The following is a 15,201-nucleotide window of genomic DNA, read 5'->3' as shown; positions in this document are numbered from 1 at the left end:
AAGCCTAACAACCGAACAGTCCAACACTACATACACGTTACTAGAGCCTAAATGTTTTCCGTCACGCTACGCAGTCTGCGATGTAGTACAATCGCAGATAATCATATCTAGAAATATGTCAGAATTCTGTGATAAGTAAAACTTCTCTGCTTCAAGTCCATGAGGGGTAAACCGTCCCCTACTCCACTTACGGACCCCTCTGCTCCTCGGTAATGGATTTACAGTGACCTGAATCAATTGTTCCACAAGGGTAACATTTTATTCACGTATTATACAGCTTGTAGAGTGCAGGTTCTTAATCACAGAGTTATAGGCTGCCTACGACATTTTGCACAGGTGAGTAGATGTGTCTAAGTCGCTGTTTTTCGTTCAGAAAAAATACTCGTCGGGCTAAAATCATCATTATCATCGTAGCCATCATCAGCACCAGTCATCTGACATCCACTGCTGAAGAAAAGGTTCCTCGGAATTCATCCCTGCATTAAAATCCTCATCTACACACACCCAAGTAATTCTTGCTTGTTTTCTAATGTCACCTACCCATCTTCCATTAGGTCATCGTCTCAGCGAAGGATCTCTTTGGGCCAGTTGCCAGTCGTGTGGCAGCCTACACGTCCCACCCACCTCCATTTTGAAGGGTGTCCCATAAAGAATGCAACTTCTGAGTGCATAATAACACATAAATTTATTGATGACATTAAGTAATTGTGCATATTATTGCTGTATATGCCACCTGTAATCATGTATGAAATATTACTGATTTCTCCACACTTACTCGAGTATTTTCTGTGCCCCAGATCGTGCAATTTTGCTTGTCCACGAAGCCGTTCAACAGAAAGAGCACCTCATCAGTGAACATAATTTTGTTGATGAAATTATGAAATTATTATTCACTCTTTGTTTCGTAAGCACCCATTGTACAAATGTTTCACTCTTTCCACGTTCGTTTGGCTTCAGTTCTTGTATCAGTTGGATTTTCTGGCCAAAGGTGTATATCTTTTTTGAAAACTCGGTGCATGCTAGTTACCGCGCGGGATTAGCCGAGCGGTCTAAGGCGCTGCAGTCATGAACTGTGCGGCTAGTCCCGGCCGAGGTTCGAGTCCTCCCTCGGGCATGGGTGTGTGTGTTTGTACTTAGGATAATTTAGGTTAAGTAGTGTGTAAGCTTAGGGACTGGTGACCTTAGCAGTTAAGTGCCGTAAGATTTCACACACTTTTTTGCATGCTAGTTCTGGCAACTGCTGTGAACGTCGGCGAATAGGTTTCACCAAACTTACAGTAACATTATCACTCTCTATGCCCACGTTTTCCGCAGAGGGGCTAACACAAGGTTGCCCCGAGGGTTTATGTCCACAACCGAACCAGTTTACCCAAATTTAGTGATCAGTCTCGCATAGACGTCTTATTCGCTGCATTATATAGACCAAACATTCCATTGAGTTAGCGAACAGCTTTTGCACCGACATTCACCACATTTGTTAGACGTTTTCACTATGACAACACGCTGTTCCGTTGTAAAGCGCTTCGTTATTGACCACAAAGGAAACGGATGAAAATCGTGCCACTTTCAATGCTGCCAGCTCGCTAGAACAGTAACTGCGGGCACTTCGAAAGCTGCTTTCTCTATGGAATGCCCTTCATATTCATTGAAGCCATAATTATATCGTCCGCTCATCCTGCTCCCTGATCCGTCCGTGGTTCCTATTTGTGCTACCAATTGGCAATACGCATCTCTCCATTCCTCGCTGAACACTCTGCTTCTTTGACAGTTTTGACATGGAACTCAATGTCTCAAGTCTGAACTGACAACATAAGCTCATTGTAAACTTGTCTTTTCAGAAACAGTAGAAGGTTAGTTTGAAAAACCTTAGTATTTCTAAATACACTCCACACAATTTTGCTCTTCCATTTGTATCTCTTTCTGTCCAGCCAGACATTGTCTTCAAGTTAACCACATACAAAAGCTCATCAACTGGTTCTTCTTCTTCATTCATTCATTTCAGCCGACATTGGAATAATTTAGATCCGACACTTTTTAATGTTCTCTGTCTTTCTATTACCCCAGTAATGTTTCATTCTTTCTCAATTGCTTTCCTTTCATCTTCAGAGATTTGGATCGTTCATTTCATTTTGATTTTGACTTGGAACCTGTCTTTCTTGCCTTGGGTCACTTTTTTGCAGTTTTATCTGTGAACATATTTTCTGTGATTTGTAGTTCTTTTAAGTCTTCTGTTTCTTTGTTACAGAAGTAGTCAAAAAAATTTTTTTTTCATTTAGTCTATTTGTGTTCATACTCAGGATGTGACCATAAAAATCAATTATTCTTTTCCTCTTTCAGTCTGAGAGTTTTTCGATCTGTTGATGGATCAGTTTGTTCCTATGTAATTAGGGGCCTAGGATATTTCTTAATATCTTCCTTTTTTATCTCCAGCCTTTCAAATGGGCCATGGTTGCTGATGGACAGCGTTCCGGCAGCGTGTAGCGCTTCTGATTTCATTACCGTGCTGTATTGCCTAATTTTTGCACTGCGTGAGAGAGACGTTTTGTTATACGTGTCCTTGTTGCGTTGGAAGGCCAGCACAACTCTATTTATTCTAGATTCCATAGTTTTTGTCGGTGACATTGCAGCTGATCCACTCTCCAAGATATTTGAATTCTCTAACGATTTCTATTTTTTCCTCCCATTTTAAGACTCTTCGGTGGTATTTTTATGTTTGTCACTATGTTGGTCGTTTCGAAGAAGATTTTTGAGACCAATTTTTTCTGCTCATTTTTATAGTCCGAGTTTGGTTTCTTCTCAGGTCTCGGCTAGCAGGACCATATCTCTGCAAACGCTGGGCAACTGACTTTGTCTCTGTTTTTTATTCCGAGTCAGATTCCGCTATGCGTCATCTCAATGTTTGATTTCTAAAATTTTAGGTGTCGCAACGCATCTCTCCAACCATACAACCGCTCCCCCACACCCCTCACCCCTCCCTCAACCACAGCCATAAAAATTACCAGTTTCGAAAACCTACAGTGAGAAATCATTTTTTTACAAAATATTATTCTGAAATTCAATTTAAAATATCATTTCCTATAACCAAAACAATAAAACGACGAGATTCAACATAAACAACAGGTGCTTTCCTCTGTCCCTGTAGCTGTGTCACTTTGCTCCTCAGTCCTGTTCGATACTAATCGACACAAGACGATAGTCTTCGTGACTGTGGCGTCACGTTTTCAGCTGCTAACCCCCCCCCCCCCCCCCTCCCCACACACACACACGCACATACACATACAGTACCTCGCCCCACGGCCTTGCTCATTGCATAACATTACATTGGTCATTGCATAACATCACGTTGGTCACACACTGTCACTTCACTGGTGCTGGCGCAGCTACAAATTACAGTTACATCGCGATTTAATACAAGCACTATTTTAAATCTCTGATGCCGGCTTGTCGCAGTGAGTTAAGAAAACAATTCCCTCGGATGTGCCGGAAAGCCGTTGCGACCGAAATTCTTTGTGTTCCACACTCTGACCACTTTTTCTAGGGCACAGTTAAAGAGCAATGAGAAGAGTCCATCCCCTTGCCGTTCACCAGTTTTTAACTCAAAAGAATCAGTGGGTTATCCCATGAATTTAACTCTGGAGTGTGTGTTTGGAAGGGTTTCTCTCACCAGGTTCGTGGTTTTTGTTGTCTTTTAGTGTAGAGGTGAGGGATTGCCAGTCTATTGAGTCTTATGCTGCATTTTATTTTGCTCTACTATTTTATTGTTAATTAGTACTATTTTCTTTTCGATATGTTCGTTATACATTACTTTAGTCTTACTATGATTGATTTGAAGCCATTTTTCAAAGCAACTCTTTTAATTTTTTCCATTCATTGTTATAGTGTTCGCACACTAGAGACTAGCTGATTATTTTCACCAACAAAACGTTGTCTCACAAACGTATCATTGGAAGGTAATCTATTGTTTATTTTTTTACATTTTAAGCATTTGACAACGTCATAACGTTTAATTAGCAGCTCGAAGAAATCAAGATGCTTCCATGAATCATAACAATGGTGTTTAGTGCTGTTTACATATTCACCCTTCAATACACAATGGTGGGTGACCTGGCGGAGACCTTAGTTGCACAAGACTGCATTTTGGTTTTTGAGGAAATGTTCCACCTCGATAATCATCTCTCGTCGTTCTGGAAACGCCTGCCACGGAATGTTTCCTTTATACGAGGAAAACTGAGAAGTCACTGGGTGCCATTTCAGGAGAATGCTTTGTGTGAAGCAACATTTGATAGCCCAATGATGCAGCATGCATCACAGTCTCCTGTGCAGAACGAGTTGCGGTGTTGACAGGAAGCGAAAGCACCTCGTTGGACACGTTCCTCCAACGATGGGTCTTGACGGTCTCACTTATCTCGTCAAGAGATTTGTGTAGTGTACTTCTCTGACAGTTAGCATAGTCTGGTAGCACCACACCATGGCAACTCCCAAAAGACACACAGCATCACCTTGCTGGTTGGGTCTTCACCTGCTTCAGTAGAGCCGGTCGATGTGGCCGAGCGGTTCTAGGCGCTTCAGTTTGGAACCGTGCGACCGCTACGATCGCAGGTTCGAATCCTGCTTCGGGCATGTGTGTGTGTGATGTCCTTAGGTTAGTTAGGTTTAAGTAGTTCTAAGTTCTAGGGGACTGATGTCCTCAGATGTTAAGTCCCATAGTGCTCAGAGCCATTTGAGCCATTTGCTTCAGCAGCGCTGAATGCACTTGTTTTAATTGCTTGCTTCTATCGTTTGTCTTGGGATGATAGGGAGATACCCATAAGTTGCACATAGTGATTAGGTGCCTAAAAAGGCCGTATGGTGCGGCCTGGCATGGCTGCAATAGCCGGCCGCTGTGGCCGAGCGGTTCTAGGTGCTTCAGTCCGGAACCGCGCTGCTACTGTGGTTGCAGGTTCGAATCCTGCCTCGGACATGAATGTGTGTGATGTCCTTAGGTTAGTTAGGTTTAAGTAGTTCTAAGTCTAGGGGTCTGATTATCTCAGATGTTAAGTCCCATAGTGCTTAGAGCCATTTGAACCATTTGGCTGCAATATTTTTGCTGCTGCATCTATTCGGCAGGCTGTTTTAATTTGTGTAACCAGTCGCAAAATCCAGTGGGCGGTGACCTTTGTCGTGTTCAAGATGGTTGCAAGATATTGAAAGCTGATCCTGACTGACTTTTGCTTTTTATCTTTTCGTGCCTCAATCTGTAAAAAAGAACCCTTCCAGGATCTCTTTGTTGTCCATCTGTCTGTCTGTCTGTCTGTCCGACTGTTAAACATTTTTTTTCTCAGGAACCGGTAGAACTATCAAGTTCATTTTTGCCTCATACTAACGTCTGTGGTCCCCTGGCAGCGTTAAAATTTTAAACTTGTAAGTCAATTAAGTAAAAAAAAATGAGCCCACCCGGCTGGCCGCGCCATCTAACGCGCTGCTTCCTGAGTGGGAAGGCGTGCCGGTCCCCGGCACTAATCGTCCCTGCGGACTAGTGTCGAGGTCCGGTGTGCCTGTGGATGGTTTGTAAGGCGGTTTTCCATCTGCCTCGGCGAATGCTGGCTGGTTCCCCTTATTCCGCCTCAGTTACACTACGTCGGCGATTCCTGTGCAAACACTATCTCCACGTACGTGCACACCATAATTACTCTCTAGCACGCAAACATTTGGAGTTACACTCATCTGGTGTGAGACGTTCCTGGGGGAGGGGGGGGGGGGGGGGTGTCCACTGGGGGCCAAACCGCACAATAACCGTGGGTTGGACGTGGGGCGACGGTGGGGTGAGTGTTCTGTTGTGGGGTTGTGAACCACTGATGGCTACGGTGGGACGAACCCTCTCTGTCGTTTCTAGGTCCCCAGTTTAGTACACAACACACAAGTCAAAAAATACGACCATCTATTTCGAATATTTAGATACTGGAAAACTCAGTCTTCAAAAGCGATCTAGAATCATGGAATTTGCAGAGACGCACTGTTTCAGATTACAAGTAAAGGGAAAAAACCGGAAAATTCTTAATTTGTAATTATATCATACGAAAAGAATGTTTTTTTGATCATTTTGTATCCATCCCTCTGTCTGTCCGCCTATTAAGACCCCTTTTTCTTTGGAACAAGTTGTCATATCATGTTCAAATTTGTGTCACACACAAAAGCTTATGATTCCTTGGCGGTGTAAAACATTTACGCTTGTAAGTTAATTCGAGAAAAAGATTCGACCATTTATGTCAAGCATTTAGAAACAGGGTAATTCCTGTTGACCTAGAATCATGAAATTTGATAAGAAGCAAGATTTTACAGTAAAAGCAAAGTAAAAAACTCTTAAAAATGTTAAACTGTAGTTATATCACATAAAAATATTTTTTCCCATTATAACATGCGTTGCACTCGTCATCCATCAAAATGATAATAGATGAATATTACTGCACACAAACTTAAAATGTAAGTTGCACTCACGTTTCAGTAAGTAAATAAAAACCTTTTATTAAGTCTTCTTCTATATCTACATATATAAACATAATCCTCCACTCTCTTCTTTTTGTATATCGGGGCTAGCCTGAGGAACTACTGTAGAGATTTTGATATGCTCTCGGAACTCCTGGGACAGATATTCTGTTACCGAATGCCATGGGCTTCGAATCCACACCAGACAGCATGGACCTCAATTACCACTAGAGGGCTCTGCAGCCGTCACTCTGTAAGCCGTGGCTGTGCGCGCTCCTGGCCCGAGTATAATGTGAGGGCGCCACGGTGGAGCACGTGGTCCCAGGTGCCAATAGCGACATACCCTGTCATGTATTTAAGCATCTGCCTCTTGCTCAGTGAGTCCTCCTCCACCTGACGACCCCTCCTTTCCACTCACCTCAATTCCCGTCGCTCCACCATCTTTGTATCCCTCGACCTTGAACGAGCCGATGACCATGTATGGCACCCCGGCCTCTCTTCAAACTCCAGACTTACGCCCTCCCCATCAACTATGTTCGCCTGATAGCCTCCTTCCTCTTTCACCGCCCCTCCCATGTTACCATCCACAACTCCAACTCTTACACTTTCTACCCCTCCACAGGTGTGCCCCAAGGCTCCGCCCTTTCCCCTCTCCTCTACCTCTTATACATGGCAGACATGCCGCAGCCCCCACCACCCTGCAATATGCCAATGACACCGCCTTACTTGCTCTTGCCCCCTTCCTCCAACGTTCCCAGCGCCACCTCCAGTCCCACCTTGACCCATTCACTGCATGGTGCAACCAATGGCTCCTTAAGATCAATCCCTCAAAGACTCAGGCAATCATCGTAGGCCACACCACCCCCTCCCTTCTGCCTCCTAGATTTCTACCTTACCATCTATGGCCGCCCCATTGGCCTCACTCCCACCTTCAAGTACCATGGCATCACCCTTCACCACCACCTTTCCTAGACCACCCAGCTCCTCAAGTGCAAGCCAAGGCACCTAAACATCTCCGTCTCCTCTCCTCTCTGGTCGAACATGGGGATTAGACTCTTCCACTATCCTACATACCTATAAGTCCCTCATTCACCCCATCCTATGTTATGCCCACTCCGCTTGGATGTCTGCCCCCCACCTACTACAAATTCCTCCAAATCCTTGAGTGCCATGCACTCCACCTCGCTTATTGCATCTGTATCCCATCCCCCACACAGATCTTTTATGATCTGATTTGCTTCCTCCATCTCCTCCTGTTCCTTCAATGAATACAGATCCAATATGTCTCCCGCAAACTGGATCCCCCCATCCTTTAGTTTCCTGCATCCTCTCCCTCTCTAGCCTGCTGCCACCCCTGTACCACAGTGTCCTGCCTAGTCTCCACCTCCACACACTCCATACCCTCGCCCAAGGTGGCTTCCACCAACTCCTCCTTCAGGATGATGTCCTCATGCCTTCCATCTACCCCTCCTACCAGATCTAATCCCTCCTTCTTCCCCCCCTCCTCAGGGCTCCCTCTCTCCGTCCCTCTCCCCCTTCCCTCCTTCCTCCTTTTTCCCTGCTGACGAACACCTTCTTTCTCCTTTTCACCCCCCCCCCTCCCCTGGGCTTCCAGCTCCTTTCCTTCTCCCCTCCACTGCCCCCTCCTACCCCCCTCCTGGTTTCCCCCTACCATCTTAGCCCCCCATTTTCTTCCCACTTCCTCCCTTCACCCGGTGGTAGGTCCTCTTCGGTGCAGTGATATATAACGTTTTCACTGTGGTGTCAATGTTCCTTCAGTGTTGTGTGCAGTACTACGTTCCACCAGCACCAACAGTGACGCCAGTATCATTCATTTGAATTCCCACTGTGGAGTCTTCTTTGTTTTCGTGTCGACTCACAGTGTTCAAGAATGGTTCAAATGGCTCTGAGCACTATGGGACTTAACTTCTGAGGTCATCAGTCCCCTAGAACTTAGAACTACTTAAACCTAACTAACCTAACATCACACACATCCATGCCCGAGGCAGGGTTCGAACCTGCGACCGTAGCGGTCGCGCGGTTCCAGACTGAAGCTCCTAGAACCGCTCGGCCACTTCGGCCGGCTCACAGTGTTCATTCTTCGCATGTGTGTGTGCCTGTGGTCTATGTTGTTTTTAAATCTACCATTTACACTCATCTATTTCTGTTCTTGTTTAATCATCACTTTATACCATTCTATGTTATGTGTACTTTTCTCATTTTTTTCTGTAACTCACCTGGCTGAAGAGCGGAATATTGTGCCGCAGTCAGCCCGCCCCATTTCGGAGAGTGAAATAACAAAAACGAAGCTCAATGAGGCAGTCTGATATTCGTGTGAGTCTATCGACATCTCGCCTACAGACAGCGTGTTTACTTTACTTCGTTTCCGTGTACGTGTGGACGTTGTGGATTCGTGAGGTTCTCTCTTGTTACCGCATTGCTTCTTGCGTGTTGTTGTTCATAAGGTCTTGCTCGGTCTTCCATCATTGTTCTTGTCCGTCCTTTCCCGTTTGTTTCGTTTGTTCACGGGCCGCCCCCGTTTGGTCCCGCCGCGCTTTCATTCTCTGCAGCCCCGCGACAGTTCCGGTCGCGGTTACAACAGATATCTTGCCAGTATCTATATCGAAAACAGGCAAAAATCGTTGAGATTATAGATTCCCAGTTTGGGTGAATTATGTGTAAGTCTCCACAGAACCCTCAGTGTGAGAGTCCTACTTGCAATTGACCAGTGTTTTTTACTGTCGCCTAGGCTGCACTTCTTTCTCTGCCTCGTGATGACTGAGTGTTGTGTGATGTCCTTAGGTTAGTTAGGTTTAAGTAGTTCTAAGTTCTAGGGGGCTGATGACCACAGATGTTAAGTCCCATAGTGCTCAGAGCCATTTGAACCATTTTTTTTTTTTTTCGGCTGCACTTCGCAAAATAGTCGACGTTTCGACCCCTCTGCTGGGATTTTCCTCAGGATCTTCCGGTGTCCACTACTGCTATAACACACCTTAAGTGAAATGACCACTTAAACAAATAATGGGAAAAGCGGATGCCAGATTCGGATTCGTAGGAAGAATATTAAGAAAACGTAGCTCATTCAAGAAAGAAGTGGCTCATCAGGTGCTTGTTCGACCGATTCTAGAGTATAGTATCTGGGATCCCTACCAGATAGGACTGACCGAAGAGATAGAGAAGACCCCATAAAGAGCAGCACGTTTCGTCACAAGATCGTTTAGTGGGCACAAGAGCGTTACGGAGATGTTCAACAAACTCCATTGGCAGATGTTACAAGAGATGCGTTGTGCACCACTGAGAAATTTACTTTTGAAATTTCTACGAGAGTGCACATTCCGGGAAGAGTCGGACAACATAGTACTCCCCCCCCCCCCTCCCTCCCCCACGTACGTCCCGCCTAATGACCACAAGGAGAAAATTCGAGAATTTAGAGCCGATACTGACGCTTACCCACAATCATTCTTCTTACGGATTATCCGAGAGTGGAACAGGGCTGGAGGGCTCAGTCAGTGGCACAAAAGTACCCTCCGCCACACATCATTAGGTGGCTTGAGGAATATGATGTAGATGTAGACTGTGATACGCCGGTCTTTAGAGCGCCAGGGCCTCCACTTCTGTTGCGATTCTTGGTTCTTCAGAGAGCGAGATGGTCTACAACTTTGTTGGTCGTCATTCAGACGTGTTTGACTACACTGGAATGGTCGTGCAATCTATGCACTGTCATATGACGGTGCATTGTTGCCGTACGTGCCCACCGACTTGGAATGGTCTGTTGCAGCGTCGTTCCCTTCAAATGCGCAAAATGATCTTTGCAGATAGTAAAGCAAAATTTGATAACAAACTTAGAAAGTTTCCCCTTGAGAACTCCTTTTATTCTGTAGAAGAATTTCTATTATTGCAATGTGTAAAAAGTGATGAGTAGGGATTACTAAGTTACATCTGCGTATTTTTTTTTTCTTTTTTTTGGGGGGGGGGGGGGGGAAGAAAGAAAGAAAGAAAAAGAAATGTTCAGAATGTAACGATATATACAAATTAATTTGCGATGTGAATGTATAACGACCCATTCTACATCATTACGATTTATCGTGCAAAATGATCCATGAAACATGTCACTAACTAATTACGTTACTAACTAACTGCACAGCACTCCACTTTATCGTCCGCCTCCGTAACCGCTTTGGGCAACGGTGGTAGATCGCCACAAGACTTTAGAGGTCGTAGTCGATCGCAACCCGACCAAAATGGCGGCAGTTAACTGGCGAAAGGTTGCGATTTGTGTTCAGGGAGCGATCCTTGAATACGAGCTCCGTTTCCTTAGCCTCCTCAGACACCTGTATTTTCAGTAAAGTGTATTACGTAGCACAGATTGTCCCACCTGCCGCGATGATGGCCTGCAGCCTCAATCAACTATCCGGTCGATCCTTGTAGCAACGACACATCGTTCCCGTTCAGTACGAGTTGGTGGCCAGGCCCCGCATGCTAGGAGGATTAGGTCTACCCGATATTAGGGTGAAGGCGTCCATCTTGTTTGTACGACGCAATGTCTTAACATGTACACAGGCGGCGTATTCCGTCACATCTCGTTTATGTTCCTATCTCCAGCCGGTCGGACTGACTCTTCCCGTTGATGTCGGACGGGTTAACCCTAGCTCGCGACATATCCACGAGTATTTTATAACTGTTTCTTAGGTGCTGATGTCCTTTCAAAGACGCACCTCACTACTGGAGAGTTATTGTCCCGTTGGGATCAACCATCTTGTATATCCTCTTTTGAAATAGCTTCCCTGTCCACATGCTGGAAAACTGGCTGGTCTCGTCTTAGTCTTCCTATATTACAGATGGAAAATGCTACGTTGTGGTAAAGGGTCATTCACCGTTTGATATCGACTGGCGACCGCCTTTTTCGCATAGGCCTCCTCTCGACTGACCACTGTACTCATTGTCATCATGCTGATATCTTACTCCACAGGCTGGTCTCTTGTGGTCGGGTTCATTGGCTCTAGATTCGTCGACAATTGTCTGTTCTTTCCCGAGGGCCTGGATCCGCTTTCTCGAATGGTTCAAATGGCTCTGAGCACTATGGGACTTAAGATCTGAGGTAATCAGTCCCCTAGAACTTAGAACTACTTAAACCTAACTAACCTAAGGACATCACACACATCTATGCTCGAGGCAGGATTCGAACCTGCGACCGTAGCAGCAGCGCGGTTCCAGACTGAAGCGCCTAGAACCGCTTGGCCACTTCGGTCGGCTTTCTCGAATGAATTTCGCATCATCCGGACGTATCGTTTTTTCGTCAGACAAAAACGAATACGATCATCTGGCTCCTGGGTCACTTCGTTGCTGAAGTGGTGGGAGGAGGGGGGGAGGACGCTGATCCCCATGTCTTTCACCAGTATCTGGAGACCGTGCACCGGAAGAGTCTAAGGTTCCCACGTTACTGAGTACTTTTTGCAAATATGCTTTCTCTTGTTTGTAATAGACATGGTGTTGGATAAGTTGCCCTGTGATCTTTGATGCCTCCCTGTTACTGATGCCCGTACTCATGAAGACCTGTTTTGTTCACTTTTATTCCTTATACAAATAAAAATTAAAAAAATTTAAAAGATATGTAAATAAAATTAACAAAAAATGTACAAATGTACTCGTAGTTTCCTGGTTACTCGGAATCTTTTTCTCTTGTCTTGTTATTAATTATTATTTGTTTTGTCGAATTTCAGCCCATATTACATGATGGTTTTGACTACGGGCGTCTGAATGTTCATGAACGTACCGAGTCGACACATTAATTAAAAAATGAGGTGATCTGCGAGGCTGACTAGCATGCAAAGGACCCGGGTTCGATTCCCGGTAGTGTTAGGCCCTTTTCCTTGGTGTGAAGACTGGAACGAGGTACCTGGGTTCGTGAGGCAAAGTGAAGAGCTACTTGAAGGAGAGATAGCGGTTCCAAGGTCAAGAAGCCCAACATTGACCGGGAGAGAGATGTACTGAACGCATGCCCCACTGTACCGAATTCGATGAAGCCATTAGCAGAAAACGACACGGTGGTCGGACGGGCCAGGACACAGAACTTTATCTTACCTTTAATTTACACTATGAATTTGCCGCGCCATTTTGTTTTAGTTTATGCAGCTCCGTTTTACGATATTGTCACGCAGTGATTTCACTGTGTACTGGGGACTGCAGCCATGTACCCGGAAACAAACAAAAAAGTAATGATGCAACTTAATTTTTTTTCGAGATCATGAGTAAAATCTTATGACTAATCCTTGTGGAACTGCTGAGAAAGTTATGGTGTTACCAAGTTTCCTTGTGTGCCTACACTCTTAATTAAGAATTTTTTCTTCTCTGATAAGTCTAATGGAAGCTGTAGCATTGATGTATGTACACTTCAGTATGTTACCATAGTTGTATCAATGACTTTTTGCTTTCCGTGGCAGAATGACACTGGTTGCTGGCCTTGGGTTTGAACCCAGAATCTTGTCTTTCACCGGCCATGCTTCTCTCATTTGAACTATTCACGCGTGACTTACGATTCACTATTGCAACTTCGAGTCTACCACTATCCGTTTCCTACTTACATAACTTCACATAATCTCTCGTACCCATTGTTGAATTAGCACTCTTGGAAAGAAGTACGTCACAGCAAGGGCGCCCATGCCCGAGGGAAAGGGGGAGCCGACTGCCACCTCTAGCCCTCAGGAAAAGGAAAAAAAATATAGTGTTCTAAGTGTACTAAGGTGAGCTCTTTTTAGAAATGATTTAAAGGTCGGTATTATCCAGGGTCGGAACTGGAACTTTTTATGGCTGCTTAAAAGTCGTCATATTTGTCTCCCAAAATATTAAAAATACTCAATACTTCCAGGTATGCCCCCCCCCCCCCAAAAAAATAACAAACTATCGTATTGGTGCCCTTGCCTGATGGAGAAGTGACTTGGTCACCGGCAGGATTTTGGCACACAGTCTGAATACACTAGGAAGTTTTAAAACAGCATCCACTCCGCTGCAGAGTGAAACATTCATCCTGATACTTGTATTCATTTATTTATTTCTCCGATGGAGCTTTCCAGTAATAGATTTTTCGACTAACTTTAAGTCCTTTACCACTTTATATCATATTTTGTAGCAAATAAATGACATTTCTTCTTACGAAATGTTCTTCCAATGAACATTTATTCTCGTGTTATAGTTGGAATTGTTATTTATCGTTTCGTTTACCTTTCAGGTTTGGCTCAGGCGTAATGTCTCGATACACTGGTATACTTTTAAATAATCAGATGGATAAATTTGTTCTGGCTGACAATGTGACGCATGAGAACGGCAGCAACACCATCAAGCTGAAGCAAGAGGTGGTTTCTGTTGCGCCAACGATTATCCTGTCTTCAAACGGAGATCTTGAGCTGGTGTTGTCAGGGGGTGGTGGCAGATATACCAGCGCAGACACAGCTTATGTAAGCTCTGTTTTTAATATGTACATATTATAACCAGTGTCATTTCGGATACTACACCTACAAAACAAGGATACTGTTGCGTAGTAGAAGTAAATCAAGTGATGCTGAGGGAATAGGATTAGCAAAAGAAAATCTGAAAGCAGTAGATGTGTTCTGCTATATGAGCAGCAAAATAACTGACAACGGGAGAAGTAAAGATATAATATTACCCATTTTAAGTGTGTAAGGTAACTGTTGCTATGTTTTAACAGAGTAATTGTTAGCATTCAACCGTATTTTTGTCCTATATACAGTTCAATAATGCTTTCTGAGAGACAATGCTCTGTTGCTCCTTGTATCTGATTGTAATTGTTCTTCCTTTCTGTCCAACATAATTTGCATCACAGAATGTGCATTGAATTCTATAAACTACCGATCGTTCGAACTTATCTTTTTACCGACATCATGTTTCAGGTTATGCCTCACCAGATTACTTGCCTGGAACGCTTTCGCGATACCGTGCGGTGCATTCACGTTACATAACTATGGCATATCGATTGCTGCGAACCTAGCATTCTAAACAGGTCATCCTATTAAGAAAATAGAGGTGGACTCAGAAAGCTTGAACATAGAAAAGAAAGGGGTTAAAACTCAACTTGACCTAAGAACTGGAGATCGCATTTCATGGAAGGATACTTGTCAATAATCTCAACACTCAGGTGAAAGACAACGGAATGTGATTTCTTAACGACTTTTTAGAATTATTTTAAGCAGGGACATAATTATAAACTTGTAATAATTTTTTGACGAAATAGAGAGAGGCTGACTATCGTATATTTTGGAAATGAGGAAAAATTGATGACCAATAGAACAGCTTCTTTTGAGCCATTAACTGCGCTTACACAAAAACATAACTGTTACACAACTGCCGGACCTCTGCAGATGCGTCGACGTGACACAGTCTGGCAGTAGCTAGTGTGCGATGTGAGATGGGGAGCCAGTTCACTGAAGTCGACGATTTAAGTGCAAGATGAGAACCCACAGTACGATCTGTTTTTATTGCATTTCATTTTGTGAACGCAGCAGTTATGTCGGTAGGTTCTTAGTGTTGTAACCTCATGAGGAAATTCAACCTGTCGATGAGAGAATTGTCTCTCAAATGTGTTGTTGAGCTGTGTGTAGGACAGAAATATACAGGGCTATTACAAATGATTGAAGCGATTTCATAAATTCACTGTAGCTCCATTCATTGACACATGGTCACGACACACTACAGATACGTAGAAAAACTCTTAAAGTTTTGTTCGGC

The 15,201-nt window shown here is 44.2% G+C and overlaps 1 protein-coding gene across 1 annotated transcript in view; it reads left to right on the top strand.

Annotated features, from left to right (window-relative positions):
• LOC124778903 (glutathione hydrolase 1 proenzyme-like) overlaps nucleotides 1-13,946 on the top strand; it is a 125,067-nt gene extending 111,121 nt beyond the window's left edge. The window contains exon 8 of the mRNA XM_047253674.1: nucleotides 13,688-13,946. Within this exon, the coding sequence (XP_047109630.1) occupies nucleotides 13,688-13,946 (259 nt within the window). The remainder of the gene's footprint in view (nucleotides 1-13,687) is intronic.
• Nucleotides 13,947-15,201: the final 1,255 nt, after the last annotated feature.

This window comes from Schistocerca piceifrons, chromosome 1 (assembly GCF_021461385.2).
Source record: "Schistocerca piceifrons isolate TAMUIC-IGC-003096 chromosome 1, iqSchPice1.1, whole genome shotgun sequence".
Lineage (NCBI taxonomy): Eukaryota > Metazoa > Arthropoda > Insecta > Orthoptera > Acrididae > Schistocerca > Schistocerca piceifrons.
This window is presented reverse-complemented; position numbering and strand designations above follow the sequence as displayed.